Source organism: Polypterus senegalus, chromosome 9 (genome assembly GCF_016835505.1).
Source record: "Polypterus senegalus isolate Bchr_013 chromosome 9, ASM1683550v1, whole genome shotgun sequence".
Classification (NCBI taxonomy): Eukaryota; Metazoa; Chordata; class Cladistia; order Polypteriformes; family Polypteridae; genus Polypterus; species Polypterus senegalus.
Window position 1 is genome coordinate 163341351 of NC_053162.1, and position 24113 is coordinate 163365463.

The window sequence follows — 24113 nt, forward strand, 5'->3', positions numbered from 1 at the left end:
GCAGAATGACACCTTGACCTCATTATAAGGGCTGTGTGTTACTCTGCATCATTATGAGTGTAGGGTGACAGCCCAACAGACTGAAGCCCAAGTTACATGTTTAATTGCTCCATTCTTTAGAAGAATGTAATGTACAACACTGACTGAATTCATACCTGAGATCTGAGGAAAACAATGCTGTAAAATTGATCTTAAACATGGACCATAGCTAGATAGTTAGATAAGAATGGAGAGATAAATTGTTTTCCTAGTTTAAACTGTACACTATTAACTAAGACTGCATGAGGGTCTCATTTTCATGTGATTCCATATACATGCAGCTTCTACAAATGCTTTATGGGGTAAAAATGCTACTAAGTCATACAGGGTGAGTCAAAATTATGTTCATTTTTGAATGGCGTAAACAATTGTTTCACCAAACATACTTCATATGTGCAAGATGATTTACAGGAACGTCTCCATATAACACCAAAAGCGACTCTACTCCGTTGTGCCCTTGAGCAAGGCCCTTAACCTGCAATTGCTCGTCCTGGGTATGACGTTAATCGGCATCCATCCCTGCATGTAGTCCCTCCAACCTGCAGAGAATTGGCACCCCAGCCACCATAAAAAACCTCACACTTTACCATTCCATCTGAAATAGTCGGGTGCTGAGATGTCACCAGTTGCATGGCTGCACTTGGGTCCTAATCTGGGATCCTGATCCTGTCATGTGGTGGGTGCGCCAATACGCTTTATAAGCGCATCCTCCTAACCTCTGTCTCTCTCTCTCTAAACCTGTTCACCTTCATGTTCAACACATGTTCCATATGTGGCACATGAATTGTACACAAACAATGTGTATAAGTATATACATAGCAGTACCATTAGTGTCAACATAATTTTAACTCACCCTGTACTTTTTGATGTGAGGACTAGAAAGAATACACCTTCTGTTGAAGCTAAGTTAGTGCTGTGATGTGAAATTTTGCATACAAGTTGATAAATATTTTGTATGTCTTTATTTGTAACTTAGACAAAGCAACGTAATATTATTGTTACATTATTGATAATAACAGGAGTGGTTTGATGGTTAAGAACACCTCTCCCAACCCCCCTTAGGAATGAGTCTCTTTGTAATTTTACGACAAGGTTGGGGGAAAGTGCCTCATACAAGTTTGACCAGTGTTTCTCTGCAGGACTCTCTCAGTCAACCCCACAGGAAAGCCAGGCTGCCTAACTGCCAAGCTTTAGCTTAACACTTGGTTTGGAGGGCAGGTGTGAAGGTGTTCTATCCCCCAATTGGTCTGAAGTATGTCTGTTTGGAATTGGCTTGTATCAAAAGCTTTTAAGTACTATGACACCCTATTGGCTGTAGGGGTTGGACAGAAAACATATAAATTTGCTTGCTTTACCCAGCTCTCTCTGTCTTACCAAACTGATGAAAGACCATCTCACACACCATGAACTGAAAAGGACAACACAATGAAGAGCACACAGCTCAGCAGCCATATTGAGACAGGCATGTGGCCTGTTCTGAAGAAAGCTGACCAAAAATGCAGACTTAACTAGAGACATTTTAAGTAACTAACAAGTCTGTGTGCCGCCTGAAACTACACATCACCATTTGTCAGGTTGTATGGTTGCCAATATTCAAATGTACTTTGCATATTGTTATTATTTATGAATATTATAAATAATACATTGTTTAAATTGTAACTTAACTCCTGCTTGTCTTTTACTACACCTAATTGCCTGAGGTTATACAGAGGTGGTAGTGGTAGTGGTAGGTCTGGGAGATTTGAAGCATTCTGACAAAGGCTACATATTAATAATACAAAAGGGGAAAGTAGAGTAATATATTACTCAACCAAGATAAAACAGCATGAAAAATGATTTTGGTAGCTCCCATAACCATAACAATATTGAAATCAAAGCTAGCCAAAATGCTATTTGTATTTGCTATCCCTCAGTTTGCATGGCTGGGGATTGGAAGCGGACAGGAAACACTGTACCTACATGAGTAGTATAGACGATATGCTTCTCTATTGACCTCAAAACTAGGTTAAATAATACCAGCAATGGTACAGTCTATTAGCACAGCATATGCCTGACCATATAAAAACCCCCACATCCTAAATCAGTTTAAATTAATTCCATTTTTTGTCACTAAACCTTACAGTAAAATAAAAGACATTTTTTTGCTAGCCCAGATAGTTCAATGCTGTAAAGTTACTGAATACATTAATGCAGCAGACAAACATCAGCATAAAGGTAATAAACAATATCAATAAATATGAATACACATTCAACGTCATAAGTTAAATATAAACGTTATGCATAAACATATAGCAGTGTTTCAGAAAGAACGAGAGTCAACCAAACAAACCAAATAACTGTTTTATGGGCAGTGTATGCAGCACTGAATCAGTAATGCAGACTGACTGGTAGTGCAGGTGTCTACTGTACAAAACGTCAAGCAGCTAACGGCCCCCTAGCAAAAACTGTGGATGCAGGTATGAAGTCAAAAGCCAAGACACCACTTGCTGGATGTAGGGCACATGCAGCTCATAACCAATATTCTGTACTCAATCTTTGAAGACGGTGTTCATTTTCAAAAAAAGATGCCCCACCAACAGACAAACCCAAAGCCAGTTCAGTGCACACAGTTGAAATCTACAGGCAGCAGACAGAGAAACAAAATGCAAAATGTAATAAAAACGTACCTCTTGGTGCAAGATGCCTCCATGTCACCATTGGCTCCGGTCGACCAAAAGCGAGACACATCAGAGTGATGCTGCTACCTTCATTCACTGTGATGTCACTGGAGATGTTGACAATCTTTGAGGGAACTGTTAAGAAATGGAAAAGAAGAAAGAATCTTCATGTCAACTTTTCAGAATATACTGGACAGTTTCAATATGTTGATCAATATTCCAGGTCATCTTTCTATAATTTCTAGCATTAATGATTCCATGCGATACAAACTAATACTGTATTTCATTAATGAAAGTCATCACTAATATGATAATGTCTGAAGCACACGGTAATAGTTGCCTATTTATTGGTGGTTCATTTCTTTACAAAGATTTATTCTATTGGAGTTTTATTGGAGGTGACAGTGAGCTTGGTGATCAAAAAATATTTACTATCCTCCTTACTATTTCCACACTTTTAATTTGAAATTTAAATTCCTAAAATAGCTAATTACCCAGACTTTCTCTGCCGTGCTGTAAGTGAACTGTTTCAGTTAGGTTTTTCACCTGCTTTATTACAGACGTGTGACACATTTCCATTACTGCACACTTTACACCGTTGCTGTATATGCCAACATGCTCCCTGCCAGCCCTGAGAACTGCACATTTTTACCACTTTTGTGTTCTCTGTCATGATTGACAAACATTATTGAATTCCTGCATTACATAAATTACTGTCAGTTTCATTTATACAGCGAAAAGACAGGGGGTGTCCTCTCTACATGGAGTTTGCATGTTCTCTCCATGCCTGAGTGGGTTTCCTCCGGGTGCTCTGGTTTCCTCCCACAGTCCAAAGACATGCAGGTTAGGTGGAATGGTGATCCTAAATTGTCCCTAGTGTGTGGGTGTGTGTGTGCCCTGCGGTGGGCTGGCACCCTGCCCGGGTTTGTTTCTTGTCTTGTGCACCGTGTTGGCTGGGATTGGCTCCAGCAGACCCCTGTGACCCTGTAGTTAGGATATAGCGGGTTGGAAAATGGATGGATGAAAGATACGGGGTGTCACTGAGCCCCCAAACCTCAGACACATCACACTAAACAGTCCCAAGTGCAAAATAAAAAGGTTTTATTTTCACAAAACACCTTGTATACAGACCAATTGCACAATCTTCCAAATGAATACTCCTCTTTTTCCTCCTCCAGGTGAGCTTTGCTTTCTGCCTCTCAACCCTGACTTACTGGAGGAGGCTGGACAGCTCGCTTTTATGTTAGGGCCAGGATTATTTCTGGTTCCAGGACAGTGCCTGACAGAAGCACTCATGGGTCAGATGGAAGTCTCTAAAAGCAGGGAGTCCCTGTCCTTGCAGCACCTATTGGCAGCCCATAAGCACCCTGACAGGATTGTCCCTCAGGACTACGACTCCTATACATCCCTGCGGACGTACTTACTGGGCCTACACCAGTAGAGCGTTGCCTTCTACCATATTGGGGGAGGAACTGTCCTTGATGTACCAGCTCCCATATATTATCCATTAATGTATCCCTTTGTGTGGGATATTGCTTCATTTCAATCCCACCCGGGTTATGCCTCCTTCCATACTTTCCTTCCATTATGGTGTCCTGGCCAGGAAACAGCATTCACAACAGGAACGTACAACTTTATAGGGTAGCATGGTTAGAGCAACTATCCATGCACTTTGCAGGCTCCCCTCTATCCAGGTGTATTTTTTCCACATAACGTCTGTTTTTTTGCCATATCCTAATGATATGCAAGGCAGGATGACAGGAGATTTTAGAGTGGTCTGGCGGGAAGTGTTGAAGTCTGTGCGCATAAGCCACTGAGATAGTCTGCCTTCACATCCTGAGCTCATTTCTGCCTGATGCTTCATGTTGATCTAAAAACTCCAGAGAGTTCTTCACATGCAAACACTGAAACTTTCTCCAAATTACACTTTAGTACACTGAAATGCACATTTACCCTAGAATATGTATGGTATATATTCTTATTTAATATGATGCTAGAGACTGGCAATGTGTTACATGTTGGTTGGGCATCCAAGCAAGAATTTGCCTATATTCTGTTCACAGTGACACAACAACTACTACTACTACTATTACCACTGCTCTTGATATAACTACAAGCAAGAATTTCACTGTATTCTCTATACAGTGCAACAACAACTACTATTACTACTACTATTACTACTGCTCTTAATATAACTACTAATAAGAATTTCACTGTATTCTGCACACAGTGCAACAACAACAACAACTACTACTACTATTACTACTGCTCTTAATATAACTACTAGTAAGAATTTCACTGTATTCTGTACACAATGCAACAACAAAACTACTACTACTACTACTACTACTGCTGCTCTTAATATAACTACTAGCAAGAATTTCACTGTATTCTGTACACAGTGACACAACAACAACTACTATTATTACTGCTCTTAAAATAACTGCTACCACTACTCTTAATACTACTACCTCTATTCTTACTGCTACCACTACTCTTAATACTACTGCTACTACACTTACTACTACCATTACTATTACTCTTAATACTACTACTACTACTCTTAATACTGCAACTCATACTACTACTAATATTTTCACAATGTAGTAAGAGGGGTCCTGAACATATATAGCAAGATATATATACACTATGCATTGTGAGGTTGTAAGGTTGTGTAAATTAATAAAGTGCGGTTCAGAGGGTGCTGGTCGTAAAGACTTTTTTGATTATTTGAATGTTCTTCTTTATAAGCCTGCATATGTTGGTTTCAAGTCTACATGTGTGTCTGTTGATGGCGTTGTCATTTGATAGCCACGATTCAGCCAGCTCTCTGGCACTCTTAGTAGTGACCCTGAATTTTACTTGCACATTGTCCCAGTTAAATGTGTGTTTGGTAGAACTTGTATCAGAGACCATGAGTCCTTCCTTATGACAACACCATTAACAGACATCCCCACAAATGATAACTTTTACTGCTGTAATATTTGATAAACTGTGACCTTTCCCAGAAATGTCTCCATTATTTTGTGTTACAATTTCCTGTTTGAGACTCCCTCACAGTAAAGATGGAGATATTACTGGAGCACCATTCTCCTTATTTTTTGAGATGGGTCCCAATTCCACACAACAAACCTGGAGGATGGCTGTTAAGGTTTCTGCTTTGTCTAGTTATCATGAATGTTTTTCTTTGTTTTTGTCAGCCTTCTATCCAGATACACACAGCCTTTTTATGCTCATTAAAAAAATAATTTCCTCCACTCCTAATGCTGCACAGATTTTTAGCTCACAGTGTGTAACGTGAACTCTGTTTAAAGCAGAAATTGAGATGCCGTCATCCCATATGTCTAAAATGGAATGATACAACTGTCAGCACTTATACCGGGATGGTTAGCCCCTGAGATGGAGAAGCTTTGATGTAATTTAATGAAAGGCAATGATAAGAATATAATAATAGTACTTTAAATAATAAGATTTGCAGGTAGGATTAATTAATGATTTCAAATTGCCAGTGAATGGGTTTGGATATTGGTGTCTGTGAGAGGGATCTGTTTCTTGTCTTCCACCAAGTTGTTCCAGGATAAGCTCAAGATCCCAGCCACCCTTTGTTATTCAAGCAGGTTTGAGAATGTTGTGCTGTGCTATGGTTTACATCCTATACAGCAGCTTTTGGTGGCCAAGAGAGAAGAGAGATCGAGAGAGAAAATGGATGGATTGATCAAGCATACATGATGGCATTGTAGATTCAGCCTTACTTGAACTTTGGCCTTTAAGGTTTGTTTCAGTCACAATTATGGACATTGTGTGTGTGCTTTTGTCTCCTGCTAGAGAGTTAATTTGGTCTGTTGAAACTCAAACCAGGAGGAGGTTGATTAAAAAAATAGTTATGATGAAAAATTTCTTAAAAGTTGTAAGAGTTGAATTTGAATTCTGGTCCAATATGCACCCAATATGTGTCAGAGTCTCATATCCTTCTGAATTTATGCTTAAAAGCTGATGCTGTTATTTTATAATTTACTACGATAAATGCATTTTTTGTTATTTTATATAACCCTTAAGAGAAAAGGTTATATTTTATGGTATAATCATTTTTCTATATTTTTCTTAGTACTAAGTCTCCTGTTGAGGTAACCAGTTAAATTCAGACCATTGTTCTATAAACCATGAGAAACAAGATAAACATGAAAAGAATAATAATACTACATTTAAAAAGTCACCTACACCCTAAGCTAACAGGACTATCAATCAACCTAGTGGACGGTGTCAAATTGTGGTCATTTAAGGTATCAACATTTGTCATGTCCCGTTAGCAACTGGGTGTAACCAATCATGTTAAAAGTTTTCTGATTATGTAATGAATTCTTTTTCTGAGTAGTGACCTAATCAATGATTTGCATAAATATAGCCCAGAGGACACTTTTTTCTTGGTAGCACTTACTAATAGGACAAGTTCTTGCCTCTTGCAAGATTCAGATAAAGAATAATGATTGGCATTTTCTCCTGCCTGTGTTTTATTGCTTAAATCGGGGCATTCCAGTTGGGGGTGTCTGTTTAAAATTTTCTTCCACAAGGCCTACTTAGTAAAGCTAGGCTTACTAATCTAAATGAGAAACCGCTTCGCAATAGAACTTAATGGAAAAAACAACAAAATGCAAATTCACCAAAGAGGGAGATTAGGGCATCGGAAAATTTAGCCCAACAAGGCTGGTCAATCCTATCCAACTAATTCCTCAAAAGCCACATCAAGTCACAGTTTGAAAGCTTCTACAGTCCTGCTGTCCACCACAATACTTAGCAACTCCTTTCATGTGTTTATAGTTCTCTTCCTGAAGAAAACAAATTCCTGTTTGTGCAAAATTTACCCTTAACAAGTTTTCAGCTGTACCTCATGTTCTTTGTAGGGATGGGCAAGTTAACTCGTGATTATTACATTAATGCATACATTAATTAACGCGACAATCATTTTATTACGCGTTAATGCAGTTTTTGTTATTATTATTTTGAAGGCCTCAGTCTTGCTAGTGAACAATTGAGATCAGTGATCTTCTTGTTACAGCCCTTTTCTATATGCTTTTGCTAGAAGGAATGTTAGCTTTATTGAATTGACCTCAATTCCCTGCGTGTGCATGAGTAACGAAGAGCAAACAGCTTCTATAATGGCATGTGGAGAGATACCAAAGTGAATGCTCAAAGCTAAACTTTTTTCGTATTATCGCTGAATTGGACTCTGATTTGTGGTCTCTGATTTTGATGCACATGATTCTTGAGATGTAGGTCGAAAATGAAAGTGAGATACCAGCATCCGCCGATCGGCCCCCAGCTGATTGTGGTGCTGAACACGTTTGTGTAGCTGATACACCAATGGTAACGTTCGCCTGGGAGGACAGACACTTACGATGACAGGAGGTGCGTTTCACTGCAACTGCCACCCACATGCACCTGTCGCACAAAGACAGCCAGCCCACAGTGCATTCCTGCTGGCCGTCGAGCTGCCGCAAACAGGCGCCAACAGCAGGTAAAACAGGCAGCAACAGACGTTCTAAGTTGATTTATGTGTGAAAACATTGCTTTGTGAGCTTTTCAGAAAACTGAGGTTTTTGAAAAAAATATTAGCCCTCAAAGAGTTGCTACTGAACATAAACTGTTTATGCTGCTCCCTGATAAAAGAAAATGTGTCTGCTGGTATCTGTTCAGATAAAAAAGAAAACAGATTTACAAATGTTGCTCGGAAGGTGCCTGTTATGTTGTGTTGTGATCGTGGCTCTGGACTCTGAGGGTAACTTGTTTTTCTAGAACAAACTAGAGAAAACGTTAATGCCCGGGCAGTGGCAAATAACTTTGGTTTTATATTTGATTTGATTACATTAATGTTTAAGTTGAGATTAACAAGAAATATTTTAGCTGTTACTATGTAAAGGGAATACTGCTGTTAAAAAGCACCTTATTTGTTAAAAGTGTTTGCAAACCAACTACACGCAATATACTACTTTTATTTTATACTATTATTGAATTTTGCACAAAACAATGTGATTGATGTGATTGTCCGTGATTAATTGCAATTATAAATTTTAATCGTTGCCCGACACTAGTTCTTTTTAAACTTATTTTGAAGTAACAATCTGAATCCATGGTACTATCCATCCATCCATTATCCAACTCGCTACATCCTAACTACAGGATAGTATTTAGTATTTATTTGTAACATTCAAGACTTCCAGCTGAAAATCAGCAGTAATGAATTAATAGACTTAGATACACAAGAAATCGGTCTAAAACTACCAGAGTAGAGCACACTGTCTGACTTTCTTGTTGACAATAACTATTTTCGCTTCCGTTCAATTCTGTCCTGCTCCACTCCCCTTTCATTGTTGTGGCAGCACCTCTTATCTCTCACACATTCTCTTTCATACGTGCAACATTTTTTCAACCTCTGTCTCTTTTGAGCTCAGGGGTCTGCTGGAGCCAATCCCAGCCAACACAGGGCACAAGGCAGGAAACAAACCCAGGGCAGGGTGCACAGACACACTCACCAAGCACACACTAGGGACACTTTAAAATCGTCAATCTATCTAACCTGCATGTCTTTGGACTGTGGGAGGAAACCCACGCAGACACGGGGAGAATATGCAAACTCCACGCAGGAAGGACCTGGGAAGTGAACCTGGGTCTCCTAACTGCGAGGCAGCAGCGCCACCGTGCCGCCCTCCATGGTACTAATTCCTTTTAAAATTTTAAACATTTCAATCACATCACGTTATCCCTGCTTGTTTAAACTAAAAGCTTCAATTCATTTAAACTCTCCTTATAATTCATACCTCTCAGTCCTGAATCGGCCCAGTCACTCTCCTCTGTGGACTTTTTCTAGCACTGCTGTATCTTTTTTGTAGTCAGGACACCAAAGCGTTATGCGACACTCCAGGCGAGGCCTCACCAGTGCAATATGAAGCTTAAGCACAACCTCCTTTGACTTGCACTGTACACATTGTGTAGATAATTAATGAACACATTGTCCAGTCTACATTAAATGAAGCAGGCTAAAAGTAAAACCTCCATTCCACATGAGAATTCTTTATTTTATGCCCAAAGTTCAAATCAGACCCAACTCTGAAGCCTTTACTTCGTCATACGCTGGCATGAAGTTTGGATGTTTCCATGTATGCTCATCGACTCCTACAGAAGTACAGTGGTGTCCACCCTGACTTGCTGCATGGTATTCTGGTCCAGCACCTGCTCAGTTTAGGACTGTAATGTAATCCGGTGAGTGACGGATATCACCAGCACAAAGTCCCACTTGAACGTTGCTGCTGCCTTCTGGCCAGGAAATATAAAATACATGCAACTAAAAAGTGCAAACAAGATTATGAAGATCTCAGCCACTGTGTACATCACTCCTCTCCATCTTCCACTCAAGGCCATTAGCAATTGTGCCATTAGATTCAAGAACCACTCATACTGACAAGTGCATAGGCAGACCTGAAGTGTTTTCTTTCATCTGATGTTCTGCTTAAGATATGGTGTTGTATTGATTGGCCACTGCTGTAATCTTGTTGTAATTGTATTACATTCACTAGTCTGTGTCAGACATGCAAGCAAGAACTTCACTGTATTGCACACACAAAACAAGAAACTAAGAACCTTGAACCTGAGATTAAACACAGAAGCCAGTGATTAAAGAATACTAGACAGAGAAACCAGAAATGAATGTCAAGAGGATTGCAAAACCAAAATTAGTACAAACCAAACACCGAAACGGGCACATTAACTGTATGTAGGGCCAATTAGCCACAAAGGAGAATAGAAAATGTCAAGGGAATACAAAGGCCGAAACCGAGTGGAATCCAGTGCATGGACTCAGCAGTGACCACTGAGAGGGTGACGCAGAAACAGATTATGATCGTAATCTAGACTTGGAATCCAATGCCCTAAACTTAGTAGCAACAGACACAGATATTCAATGTTAATTAGATTGAGGAAACCAGTGCAACATGTAGTGCTATAATGACATATAATTGAATATTCAGTGTTAATTAGACATAAACACCAGCAATTAAGGTAATGAAGTCCCAGAATCCAATGTTGTAAAGTAACTAGAAACCAGTGCCTCTTGTACTGTACTGTCAAGCAGATACATTAGCAGTTACCTACTGGGCAAAAGATACGGAACACAAAACAGACAACTGACAGAAAGAAGACACAGAAATAAGAAGGGAATGGAACTTAGGTGGGTAATATAAGGCCCAGTCTGACCAGACACATAAACCAACAGCAAATGAAAGGATAACCTAAAAAAGTCACAGGCTGATAAAGGACAAGCTCAGTTTTGGTTCAGGGTTGTGCTGCATTCACTTCAGTGGTTGTGAATCAGAGGCAGAGAGCTTTATACTTCAGTTCCTCATCATGTCGGATGTTTCTGTTGTATTCCATTTATGTTATTATAATTTTTTTTTTTTTACTTGCTAAGCTTTGTTAATTCATCCGTCCCTCCCCAAGAGTCAAGCATCATAATTTTTTTCCTTTATATTGTGTTTTGCATAATGCCATCAGAGAAGACAAAATTATTCTCCAAGGGGGCTGATTTGCATACCTCTTTATCTGTTGACCATTTCAGCAAAGCTGAAGTAAATTACAGAAAACAGGGACGGCTTGTATTATATGGTTCCCTTGTCTCCACTTTTATATAGTTTTTTTAGCAGTTGTTTAAACAAAATTGCTAGCTATCTACTTCATACAATCACCCTCCTGGGGCCGCAAGTCATTAAAGATTGGAAGAAACAAGCCGATAAAAGACCAAGGTTAAGCAGCATTACCGTGCTGCATGCTGTCCCATTTTTACACTTGACACCAATGCACTTGGGCAGCTGGGACTCACTGCACACCATTTAAAACCTCCTCCAGCCCTTGGCAAACATTCTGTTTTCTACAGACTTTGACGACAAGGCATTCAAAACTGAAGTATAATGTGACTCTCAAAAAAGTAATAAAACACAGTAAATCGGTGCTTATTAGGGCTCTGTGTTATTTCAGCCTTCCATATTTTCATAATAATATCCCTTCCTCCATTAAATGAACTCATTAATCCATCTCTTCATTACCGAACTCTCCTAATCCCAGTACGGTTAACGAGGGCAGAAGGTTATCTCCACGGCCCCAGGAGGAAAGCCGAAACACTGTGGATGGGGTGCAAATTCATCACCCACACTACTGTTTTCACTCATACAGGGCCAGATTAGAGTGGCCTATCGACCCAGCAAGTGCTTCTTTGGGATGTGGGAGAAAAATCAGAGCATCTGGAATAACACCCACACTGGCATCGGGAAGACTCCACTTGGAGAGTGACCACCGTGCATCTGAGACAGACAGAAATGTGGATACAGATGTCTCTTTAAATAACAAAAGATTTATTTCTATAGCACATCTTCATACACTGGATGTAGCTCAAAGTGTTTTATAAGATGTCAAAGAAATAATAACAAGCAAAGAAAGGCAAATTAAAATTACATAAGAATAATAATGAATGAATTACATACAAGAAATAAATAATGGACAGATGTTTAACCAACGGTGAAGTTGAGTCCTTTTATATAGAACTGGTTATTGAGCTTCTAAAGATGGCAGAACAGAAAAATAAAAATAAAAACTCCAGATAAGCTGGTGAAAGAAACAAAAATGCCACCTAGGCCCCAGCTTGAGCATTCTACCTAACCTAAATATTCTTAGGTATTCAAAGTATCTTAAGTATACTTCCTGTTTTATTTTTGGCCTTTTTTTAGGGGATTCAACCTAGTGAAAACACAAGTAAGTATGAATATGAATTCAGGCAGATATGGTATATCAAAAATGAAATGCATTCATTTTTCCTCACTTTTTAAAATTGCAGCTTGTTGAATCGATCTAATTTATCCCAGCTTTCATAAATCTATCTATCTATCTATCTATCTATCTATCTATTGTAGAAGTTAGCCCGGCTACAGATAGACAAACAGACCCAGAATGTCTAGAACACACACTTTTTATTTATTTTCAATGTCCTGCACACAATACCATGCTCCAGTACCCAACTCCACTCAATCCTTTTTTCTGCCACCTTCACTCCTCACTTGCAACCTCATCCTCCTCCACCCGACTTTGGCCTCTTGCTGGAAAGAGGTGGCCTCTTTTATATCGCACCCGGAAGTGCCCCAGGTGCTCCTCGATCCTGTTCCGGCAGCACTTTTGGGTGTGGCAGAAGTGCTGCAAGGGAATCCAGCTCCTCTACTGGTAGCACTTCCAGATGTGGCGAAAGTGTTGTAGACCACGGCTCCGGAACTGTCCAGGCGCCCCCTGGTTGTGGGCAAGGGCCCACGCAAGGTGGAGCATCTAAGCTTCCGTCGCGTGGCCCCGACATGCCCCGGGGGGCTGCCCCCTTGTGTTCCGGGGGAGGTACTGCTGGTGATATGTCCATTCCCCCGGTCCTCTCCTCAAAAGGGTGTCCTGGCCAGGCAGGATCCCCGGTCATCTATCTATCTATCTACCTATCTACCTATCTATCTATCTACCTATCTATCTATCTATCAATCGTCACACACGTGCGCATGGGAGGCAGCTAAAGGGCTTGAGTGAAGGCAGTTCTGAGGCATGCTGGGATGTGGCAGAATGCACTAACTCTTTTTCTCCCTTTCCTGTAGACCATTCCCGGGAGATTCCACCTGGCTCTCTTGATGTCACTTCCGGGACCGAACCAATTGAAGTAGACCTTACCGGCTCCGGCCCCTGTGATGTCACGTCTGGGCTCGATCCAATGATTGAAGAAAACGTGCCCGATCCTTATGACCTCACTTCCTGTCTTCCCCTTTAAAAGCCTGCCCTTTTTCCCTTTTCCCTCAGTCTTGTTTTCGACTCATTTGTATGCACATCAGTGCTGTGTATTGTGATAAAAAACGACTTTGCAGCCACGATACCAGAATATACAGGTGGCTGCCCCAAACCTTGATCAGAGTATGTCTCATTATAGTGACACTATCTATTATATATTGCTTTTCGCATCTATCTATCTATCTATCTATCTATCTATCTATCTATCTATCTATCTATCTATCTATCTATCTATCTATCTATCTATCTATCTATCTATCTATCTATCTATCTATTTTTCAGTTATTTTCTTCCTTTGCTGCCGATGCCCTTCCAACTGAATGCCATGTTTATATTCATATGCATTGTGGCCCTCATTTGCCCAGGAGTTTCCAGCTTTTTCACCAATGCTTGCATATATTGATTTCATGGTTAGTAGCTCAGTGTTATTTAAATGAATTAGACAAAGAGTAATTAAAACAAAGAAAATTTGCAGATACAAGCAGACTTCTTAAATCACCCGTGACTTTCTTTTGTAGTTAATGATTAACTTCTTCACCATAACTGGTCTTTTTTATTATGTAACACCACTCCGTTTTATAATTTGAGGATGTGACATATCGACAACAACCAGCCTTTTCATGTTTTACTTTAGTTTCTATCTGAACACTCTAAGGACAAGGGAGATGGCATACTAATACACTTATTATTTCCTAGCAGCACTGGGCACAAGGCACAGAGTTGCCCCAAATAAGGGTCAGTCCATCACAGGGCACACACATTCATCCACTCTCACTCAAACATACATTCATTCTCAAACTCATTATCTGTGCACATATCATGTATAATATACAGTGGATTCAGAAAGTATTTAGACCCTTTATATTTTTGCATACATTATTGTATTGTAGATTTATTTTAAACGCATACTTCTTCTTCTTTCGGCTGCTCCCATTAGGGGTTGCCACATCGGAATATCTTTTTCTATATTTATTTTAAATGCATACATTTTCCATTATTACAAGACAATCTACAGTTAATAATCAATACATTTATAAAAAATCAAAAACTGAAGCCTCTCTCTTATATAAGTATTCACACCCTTAATTTGGTACTTTGTGGGACCCACTTTGGCAGCAACTACAGCTGTGAGTGTTCCTGGGTTAGTCTTTACAAGCCTTGCACATCTGGACTTAGGCAGTTCATCGCAATCTTCCAGGCAGATGCTCTCAAGCTCTGCTTGAATAGCCTGCCAATAGGAATTCGCCAGGCTGATACAGTAGAGCACTTTAAAACACTGCTGAAAACACATTACTTTAACATGGCCTTCATAACTTCACTTTAATTTAATCCTGATACTCTGTATGTTCAATTCATTTTAATAACTATTCATAGTGGTTCTAAAATCCGTACTGACCCCTACTCTCTCTTCTGTTTCTTTTTCCGGTTTCTTTGTGGTGGCGGTCTGCTCCACCACCACCTACTCAAAGCATCATGATGCTCCAACATTGATGGACTAAAAGCCAGAAGTCTGCATGACCATCATCATCAAGTCCTTCCATGAGAACCCTAAATCCAAAGAGGACTGTTTCATTTATGTGAGGTAGAATGCCCAGAGAGGACTGGGTGGTCTCATGGTCTGGAATCCCTGCAGATTTTATTTTTTTCTCCAGCCATCTGGAGTTTTTTTTTTTTGTTTTGTTTTTTTTTGTCCTCCCTGGCCATCGGACCTTACTCTTATTCTATGTTAATTAATGTTGACTTATTTTTTACTGTGTCTTCTATTTTTCTATTCTTCATTATGTAAAGCACTTTGAGCTACATTTTATCTATGAAAATGTGCTATATAAATAAATGTTGTTGTTGCTAGATTAAATTAGGAGCATCTTGAGGTCTCGTCACAGAAGTTCTCTTGAGTTTACATCTGGGCTTGGCTGAACTTCACTCAAGGACAGTCAGAGACCTGTCCTGAAGCCACTCCAGGATTGTCTTAGCTGTATGTTTTCGAGCAGTTGTTGTGAAAGGCGAACTGTCACTCCAGCCTGATGTTGCTTGTATTCTGGAGCAGGTTTTCTTCAACAACTCCTCTGTGTTTCCCTGCATTAATCTGTCCCACAGATGATTCACTTGCCACCTCCATGCTTTACCTTAGCAATGGTATTAGGCAGGTGATGAGCAGTGCTTGGTATTTGCCAGAGATAGTGCTTGAAGTTCTACCCAAAGACTTCTGTTTTTGTTTTTTTTTTTTTAAATCAGACCAGACTCTTTCTATTCAGGCTCTTTAAAACTGACTAGAATACTTAAAATAAATAATCGCAGCACTCACTGCTTTTGGAGGGGGCTTGGTAGTGTGGCTGGAGTGGTTGGCGTTTCCGCACTGTAATTGGTGCCACATCCCCACGTATAAAATTTGAAGCGAAGTAGAGGTGAGAAAAGAAAAGGGGGGAAAGGAGATGGAAAGGAATAAGAGAAAGAAGGTTAAAAGGCAGTTGAAGAGTAGTCTCGGTGATAATGATCCGGTCACCTAGTGGGGAAAAGCAGCACGGACAGGGGCTTCACGAAGAAGCGCAGGTTGTGGAGCCCTTGGGGCGGGTTCGCCCTACTGAAAAATAACGTGGACTGAGGCGTGCATGGCGGATGACTTTGGACAGTCTGACTACACAGTGAGGTGGCAGCCAAGACTGGGATCGAGGGATGAAGTTCATGGCTGCTGAGTCTCCGCTGGCTACATGAGTTATGGGTGACTTGGGAAGACGAAGAAAGAGGTGGGCTGGAATCTGAAGGAGCCACTGACTGGATTTTTAATTTCATCTTTTAATGGATTTATTTGTGTTTTTTATCTCCCACTATTCACTTGTTTTAATTGATTATTTATGGACGTTTTTGAAGCCCTGCACTGTGGACACTGTTTTTGGATGTTTTGATTCTTTTTTAATAAAAGCACAGAACACTTCTTACACCATCCCCTTGCTCCATGTTTGATTCGTCCCCATCTGTCATCTCATTCGGTCATAACTATTGAAGGTGTTGGTTTTGAGAGGCTCCTAAATGTGAAAAGGGAGCCTAGAGTGGAAAAACAACGTTGCAGCATATGTATAATATAGAGAATATATTTACTGTATAATCACTCCTGTAATTTTAGAATTGTGGGTAAAATGCATTGCATACGTATTTAACTTCTAATCTGCTTAATCCAGCACAAGGAGAAATTGAGTGCAAGGCCTCAGCAAACTCTGCAGTCTCACCAGGTCCTCCATGGACCAACTCAGAATGGCCAGTTCATCTACCACCTGTATGCCTGAGATGTGGGAGGAAAACCATAGCACCGAAAGGAAAACCCATACAGAGTCAGAGAGAGAGAATGAGTCCATGTTTAATTCATTATTTCAAATGATGAAGCCAGAATAGACTTTGCCACCCATGACTCTGGACAAGATTAAGCTGATTACAAATAGATGGATGTGTAGAATTATATACCAAAATGGATATACAGTTAAAATTATGATAACAATTAAGTAATGGCACAGTAGCAGCTGGTACATCAATTCATTTTCTGTGTTCTTCGAAATTGCTATTTGGAGTGGTTTGGGGGTATATTAGTTATTCCTAACTAAATCCAAAAGTGTTTTCCTGACCTTATTTTCCACTTCCAGAAGACACTGACTGCACTCAGTCTGCTTATTCAATATAAGAGCTGCAGCTGCGCATTTCTCCATGAAAATTAAGAGGATCACATACTGCAGACCTAATTTTTCCCTCATAATCTTACTTTTTTTCTACTGCACCTTTTCCAGTAATGACTTTTGGCCTGCTGCTTGGAATAAAATAGATTAACATATAAAGAACATTTGGGAGCTACATTAAGCATCATATTTGGACTACCACAGAAATCTGCTGATGCTAGGTGATCTATTTGTTGGGATAGACAAGTGCCCTGATTAGATCATCCCCTTGTCTTTATAGAAAAGAGCATTAAGATGAATAAATGAAAAATAAATAATAATAGCTGTAATAAAACATTTACATATAGAGCAGAAACTGACTACATATAAAGGGAAAGAAACAGAACCTGGCTCCCAATGAGAGAAGTTACTAATAAAGAGTCAATAAAAAAGCAAGGACAGGATAAAAGGATTTACTGTAAGAAACTGTTCATCATTGGATCACTCACAATGAACACATATTTTATGTCAGTGTAAAGCTATATCTAACAAGATGATGTACAAATAACATGGGATTCTCCATTTTGATAGTGCACGCCATTCCAAAGTACAACTGATTCGTGAGAAAAATTTTGGTTTTTTCGTTTTTCTGCTTGAGTCAAGGGCCTAGTAAAAAAAAACTCAGTCAGTTACAGAGTCATCACAGACAAGAAAAGAACCATACACTAGTGTCTGATATGAAAAATCTCAACACTTTACTTTGGCTTTTAGTTGTAGTTAGTAGGTTTGTCACACAGTGAGTTTAAACTGGAATTACTCATAACTAAAAATTGCTGTATAAGGAACAACACAGTCAGCATGTCTAGTTACTGCATAACTATGGACTTATAAACTGACTGCATATTTATAGAGCCAATATATGATAGATAGATAGATAGATAGATAGATAGATAGATAGATAGATAGATAGATAGATAGATAGATAGATAGATAGATAGATAGATGTGAAAGGCACCACATGATAGATAGATAGATAGATAGATAGATAGATAGATAGATAGATAGATAGATAGATAGATAGATAGAAACACTATATACAGTAAGACTAAAAGACTGATAAATAAAAGGCATATGTAATTACTATTTACCTGACACCAAAGGTGATTTACAATATTTCAAATGCAATTAGTTCTGTCACTGTGCCAATGAGTCTGCTGTTTTTACATGGTAAAAACTGGCACAAGGATGTGAAGCTAGTATTATTATTACAACAACAACAATTTTATTATTATTATTATTATTATGATTCTATCTATCTATCTATCTATCTATCTATCTATCTATCTATCTATCTATCTATCTATCTATCTATCTATCTATCTATCTATCTATCTATCTATCTATCTATACTAACTTATGTCATAGTATGAGTGCCCTGAATCAGTCCAGGATTAAAGTGTGGCATTTGTATGTTCCTGCTGTGTTCACATGACACTTCCTGTCAGGTTGTCAGGTTGATTGTTACCTGTTGTGGAATTGGTGTTTCTGTTTAAATTTGTGATTGTATGGCCCATCTATCTATTTTCTGACCCTAATTTTTCCATTACCAGGTATTGGTCATCCAGAGTATTAACTTCATTATACAGAGTTATTGACAGATGCTTTTAACATAGCAAACAACAAGAAAACCCTATCCATCCATTTTCTAAGCCACATATCCATTTAAAGGTCACAAGGTGCTGGGCACAAGGCAGGAACCCATCAGAGAACACATGCACACACATGAGGAGCTGCCAATCGATAAAAGGTCAAGGTTCAGCACTGTTTTTCCCACAACGTTTGCAGTTGGAGTGCAGAGACGATTGTAAGTGACTTGATCAAGATCACACACACAGAGTCAGTAATTCTGACTAAACCAGTGAATTTATGGCTTTACGTCTAATACTGGAGATGGTATGAGTGAGAATGGATGTCTGTGTGTGTTAGTAAGCCCAGTGAAGACCTTGTGTACCATCAAGGGTTTCTTGGTGCTTTGTATCCAATGTGAGCAGAATAAACTGCAAATGTAAGAACTCGGACATGAATAAAATACATTTGATAAATATTAATAGTGTCCTGTAATGGGAGAAGTTATTTTATATAATAATCACATACTTTTTTCTTTGTGCTTCTTATATATCTTTTTCTTATATTTTTAAGTGTTCCTGGTGTTGGGGAGAAAAATCACAGGTACAATGAGATTGAAGCCGGGACCACCCCAAGACGTCATACAAAACAAAGATTTCTGAATTCACATATCACATTCCCACTACCATAACAAGCTGAGGTATTAATATTTTACCTGTAAAAATCTATAGAAAAATGCTACTTTTAGTAAATGAACGACTTTAAAAAAATTCAAGACCATCAAGTAAGATCAGACATTATACTGTAAGCTAGAGTAGCTCTAAGCAGGTAAGAGGCAGCTTTCTAAAGTGTTTCTTTTGTTACATATTTCTTTAAACTGCTCTCTTATGTGTTTTTACGTGCAGATGGAATAAGCAGGCAGGGCAAGAAATCTAAAAATCTACTGTGAGGCCATTAAAATGAACGACTAATGTTCAGATACAGCGGCATCTTCATACAACTAAGGGCCCCCCCATTGTTCTCCTGATGAAGTTCATTGTAGTGATTTCACTTTACATTTTTCTTTTTCTTTTTTGGCTGACCTTTCTAATTTTGAGTATGTCAGCAAGGATGCAAAACCGGTAAACATTTTGCCTTTTACTGCAAACGTCTACTTGGCCATTTGTGATTAAATGAAAGCAGCTGTTGTATAATGTCCAATTTGTATAATTCCTTTTACAAGCCCGCACCAAGTGCATTAACCCAGTTCCTACAGCTGCCAGGAGGATTTTTCATTGTCTTCACAGGGGCTAAAAAGTCCCTGTCTCTCCCATTTTTTTCATTTTACAACATATTACTACCTCAGGAAATATCATTAACAGGAGTAATGTCCTCCAAACCTTCTCTGAACCAGCTAATTGCCAATTACTATTCACCAAGGTTGTAGTGTTAGTCATGAGTCTCTGATATTTATGTGCAGTTATCTTTAAATCCGGCATACAATTATCAAGACCACAGCTAGGGAGCGGGTGACCTGGGGCTGAAGGGGGGTGTGAGACGCCAGATGACTTTGCCTGGTTCATTGATACATTTCAAAAAAGTAAAATTGTGCAAGTGTCATCAGAGCCACTATTGTCATTTGTAATTATAAGTGAGACTCTGAGGGAGAGTTGGGGGGTCTGCATTACAATGGTGTGAGCCAGTGGGGCACAGCACCACCACATGTTTTAAAAAATAGGTGATAAGCTTCCCTCAGTAATTTAACCTGTTATAAAAGTGTTTATAACAACATTCAGCTCTGTCTTCTTAAACATTGCTTTCAAGTTTCCATTATATGCTTGATATAGCTTCTTGTTGCTCTTGTAGTATGTGAAACTGTCTTCTTGCCAGATGCACAAAACCTGCTTCTGGATGAGGGGCTGGAACAACTGACCCTGTAGCGTTCTCTGCCCCCTTGAGTGTGGAGGCGCATGTGCAATCTGAACTTACTAGTTTACTAATAGAGTTTGAAGGCTACAGCCCCTTATTCTTGGCATTTAAATAAAGAGGTTGGGGGCATGCGCTGATAGCACGTTGCTGCACCCACCACACGATGAACCACCTGGATTGGGACCCGAGAGAGACAGGTGACACCACACTGGAACAGTGTGAGGTTTTTCACAGAATGGTCTATTTTTTGATTGCACTGCTGGTTCATGCCTGGCCACTGAAGACTATGCAACGCAAGCCGGGACAAAGGTGCAAAAAGTCCAGTAAACATTTGATCACTTGAACATTTGAAAGTAGCCACAGTAATTTGATAAAAGAAATCAGATCAATATCAGGAACACATCAAGCACAAGACAATACACTGATTATAATGGAGATAACAGACATCTTCATCTTTGCTGAGGAAGACCACCTGTCAGTGCTAAATTAAAAAAAACAGCTGTATCATGCCCCTGTGTCAAAGAAGCATCCCTGCAGCAAAAAGGACAGGAGTGTAGAAAATCATTATTTAAATTGTTTCCCAGCCTCATGCATGCAGCAAACACCTGGTTAAAGATGTTTGAGTCATGCAGTGTGTAGTCTGCGTGTTTCAACTCTGTTATGGTAGCTTATTTTTGACCTCAAACCCATTAAATTCTCTTTCAATTGAGGTTAGTTCATAGCCCATTAGATTTCATCATCAGCTTGGAAAACTTAAAATTTAAATCTCTATTGCTGTATTTTTTTCTTAGATAATGACAATGTCAAAATGGTATCGCAATAATATGATGTCAATCGAGACAGACCAGCAATTAGCATTCCATCGATTGATTACTTGTGACAATAATGATGTGTAAACCTATTGTCTTGCTACCTATTAGCAACAGAAGGACTGTCATTATTAGGTAAATTAATGTTAACATTAGAAAAGTCTGACCACATACAGGAAAATCCTGGCACGGCCCCAACTGAATTTTCATGCCAAAAGTACCACTGCTGAGAAATAAAGGAGACTGCCCTCTGAGTCCACAGAAGAAGATTCAACAGATAACTGATTCTGTAAATCTCATCTGCTGCTCTCCTAAAAACACTCCTGACTAAAGCGCACACTGGACTAGAGGTGCACCACACCATGGGTCTAATACTTTCAGAATGGGCAACTGATAGTAAGTAAAGGGTTAATGGAGGATTCATATGGCCTCAATTAACCAAGTGACCTACTGTATATATACTGTATATATATATATATATACAGCATATATATTATAAAAAAAATCCTGCAACGAAACGTAACTTTTTGAAGAGACTTTTTAGAAGGAAGTCCCGCGAGACGGAGACTTCTACCATCAGATTCTTTCAAGTCACGCCCTACTTACAACCATTTTCAAACAAGACCATGGTCATCAGGTGCATTCTGGCACTTAACCTGGACAGACACCAATCCATTAAAGGACTTACTTATAAACACACACACACACACACACAGTTACGAAGATCCAGTTTAGAATCACCCATTTATCTAAATATGGCAACGAGAAATGATGAAGTCAAACGAATTAACATGATCGGTTACATGGGAAATTGATTAAATGTGTATCAATTGACTATGCTGAAGCTGTTGGTGGTAATTGTGTGGAAGATGAAAACATCAGCTTACAATATCCCATAGAATATCTATAAGCATTAACCCCGTCCGGTCTACCACCGGCCAAATTACTGTTGAAAGAAGGGTGTATCGTAATGTTATTATGTAATTTATGTATGAGTGATGGGCTATGCAATGGAACAAAATGAGTTGTATTAAAAATTGGTCGCACAATTCTATCATGTAAAATTTTAACAGAAAACAAGAAAGGTAATGTAGTACATATTCCGCGAATAACATTAGACACCAAAGGAGATCTTGATATGCCATTCGTATTAAAGTGTTTACAGTTTCCCGTTAGAATAGCTTTTGCTATGACAATTAACAAATCACAGGGACAAACATTCGAAAAAGTTGGTTTTCTTATTAGAAAGAAAGAAATAATATTCACTCGTGAAGTTTTAAAGTAAAAGTAAAAATAATGCATATGTAACAATTTCCATGAAAATAACAATCTCTTTACATTGTATATCCGGTTAACCAAACCCAGGGGGCAGAGCCCCCTAGTATATATATATATATATATATATATATATATATATATATATATATATATATATATATATATATATATATATATATATATATATATATATATATATATATATATATATATATATATATATATCAATCCATCCATTTTCTAACCCGCTGAATCCGAATACAGGGTCACGGGGGTCTGCTGGAGCCAATCCCAGGGCACAAGGCAGGAACCAATCCTGGGCAGGGTGCCAACCCACCGCAGGACACACACAAACACACCCACACACCAAGCACACACTAGGGCCAATTCAGAATCGCCAATCTACCTAACCTGCATGTCTTTGGATTGCAGGAGGAAACCCACGCAGACACGGGGAGAACATGCAAACTCCACGCAGGGAGGACCCGGGAAGCGAACTCTTAAAGATATATATATATATATAAAAATAACTGATGCACAAATAAAATGACATTATTACTACTACTACTGCTTGAACAAATCAGTGGTATAGGTACCTAAAGAGCCTGTAAAACATTCTGTATGATGTCAATTCCAGATCATTTCTTGAACTTTACAGTTAAACTAGTCTGCTAGATTTCACCATTGCTGGAGTGGTTTATCAGGGCTATCTAGTAGTACTAGGGTGTTGTACTGTGTTAGCCATTATGGATGTAGTGAGAAGTTAAGCAAAATGACACCTTTTATTGGCTAACTAAAAGATTACAATATGCAGTCTTTCGAGGCAACTCAGGTACCTTCTACATCTTGCCTGAAAAAGGAGCCTGAGGTGCCTCGAAAGACTGCATATTGTAATCTTTCTAGTTAGCCAATAAAAGGTGTCATTTTGCTTAACTTCTCACTACAAGGCTATCTAGTAACTTCGAATTGTATTGTTGTTGCTTTCTCTCTCTTATTTCTGATAAGGAAGTAAAGCAACAAAAAAAAATTACCACCGTAAGCACCAATATTCCACCATATTAGTGCGTTACATTTTTTCTAAATGGTAAACTAAAATAAAAAACGAATGAATAATTAGGGATGTGCAGTTGAACACAGAATTCCCCAATCAACCTGCTTAACATATGATGGAATTGACTGCTCCTCGCTTAGTGAGTCTAATTTTCAGCGTATCTCATTTAGCTCAGACTTATTTCTTAAAAGCACTGAGGTGGAGAATTGTATGTGCCAAAATTACCAACACATTCATCTAGAAATAAACACACATA

The 24113-nt window shown here is 39.0% G+C and overlaps 1 protein-coding gene across 2 annotated transcripts in view; it reads right to left on the minus strand.

The window, feature by feature from the left end:
* The window catches only part of LOC120535929 (opioid-binding protein/cell adhesion molecule homolog), a 2184266-nt gene that overhangs the window by 286636 nt on the left and 1873517 nt on the right, over window positions 1–24113 (minus strand). For both annotated transcript variants that reach the window (XM_039764123.1, XM_039764122.1), the window contains exon 5: window positions 2706–2831. In XM_039764123.1, the coding sequence (XP_039620057.1) occupies window positions 2706–2831 (126 nt within the window). The remainder of the gene's footprint in view (window positions 1–2705; window positions 2832–24113) is intronic.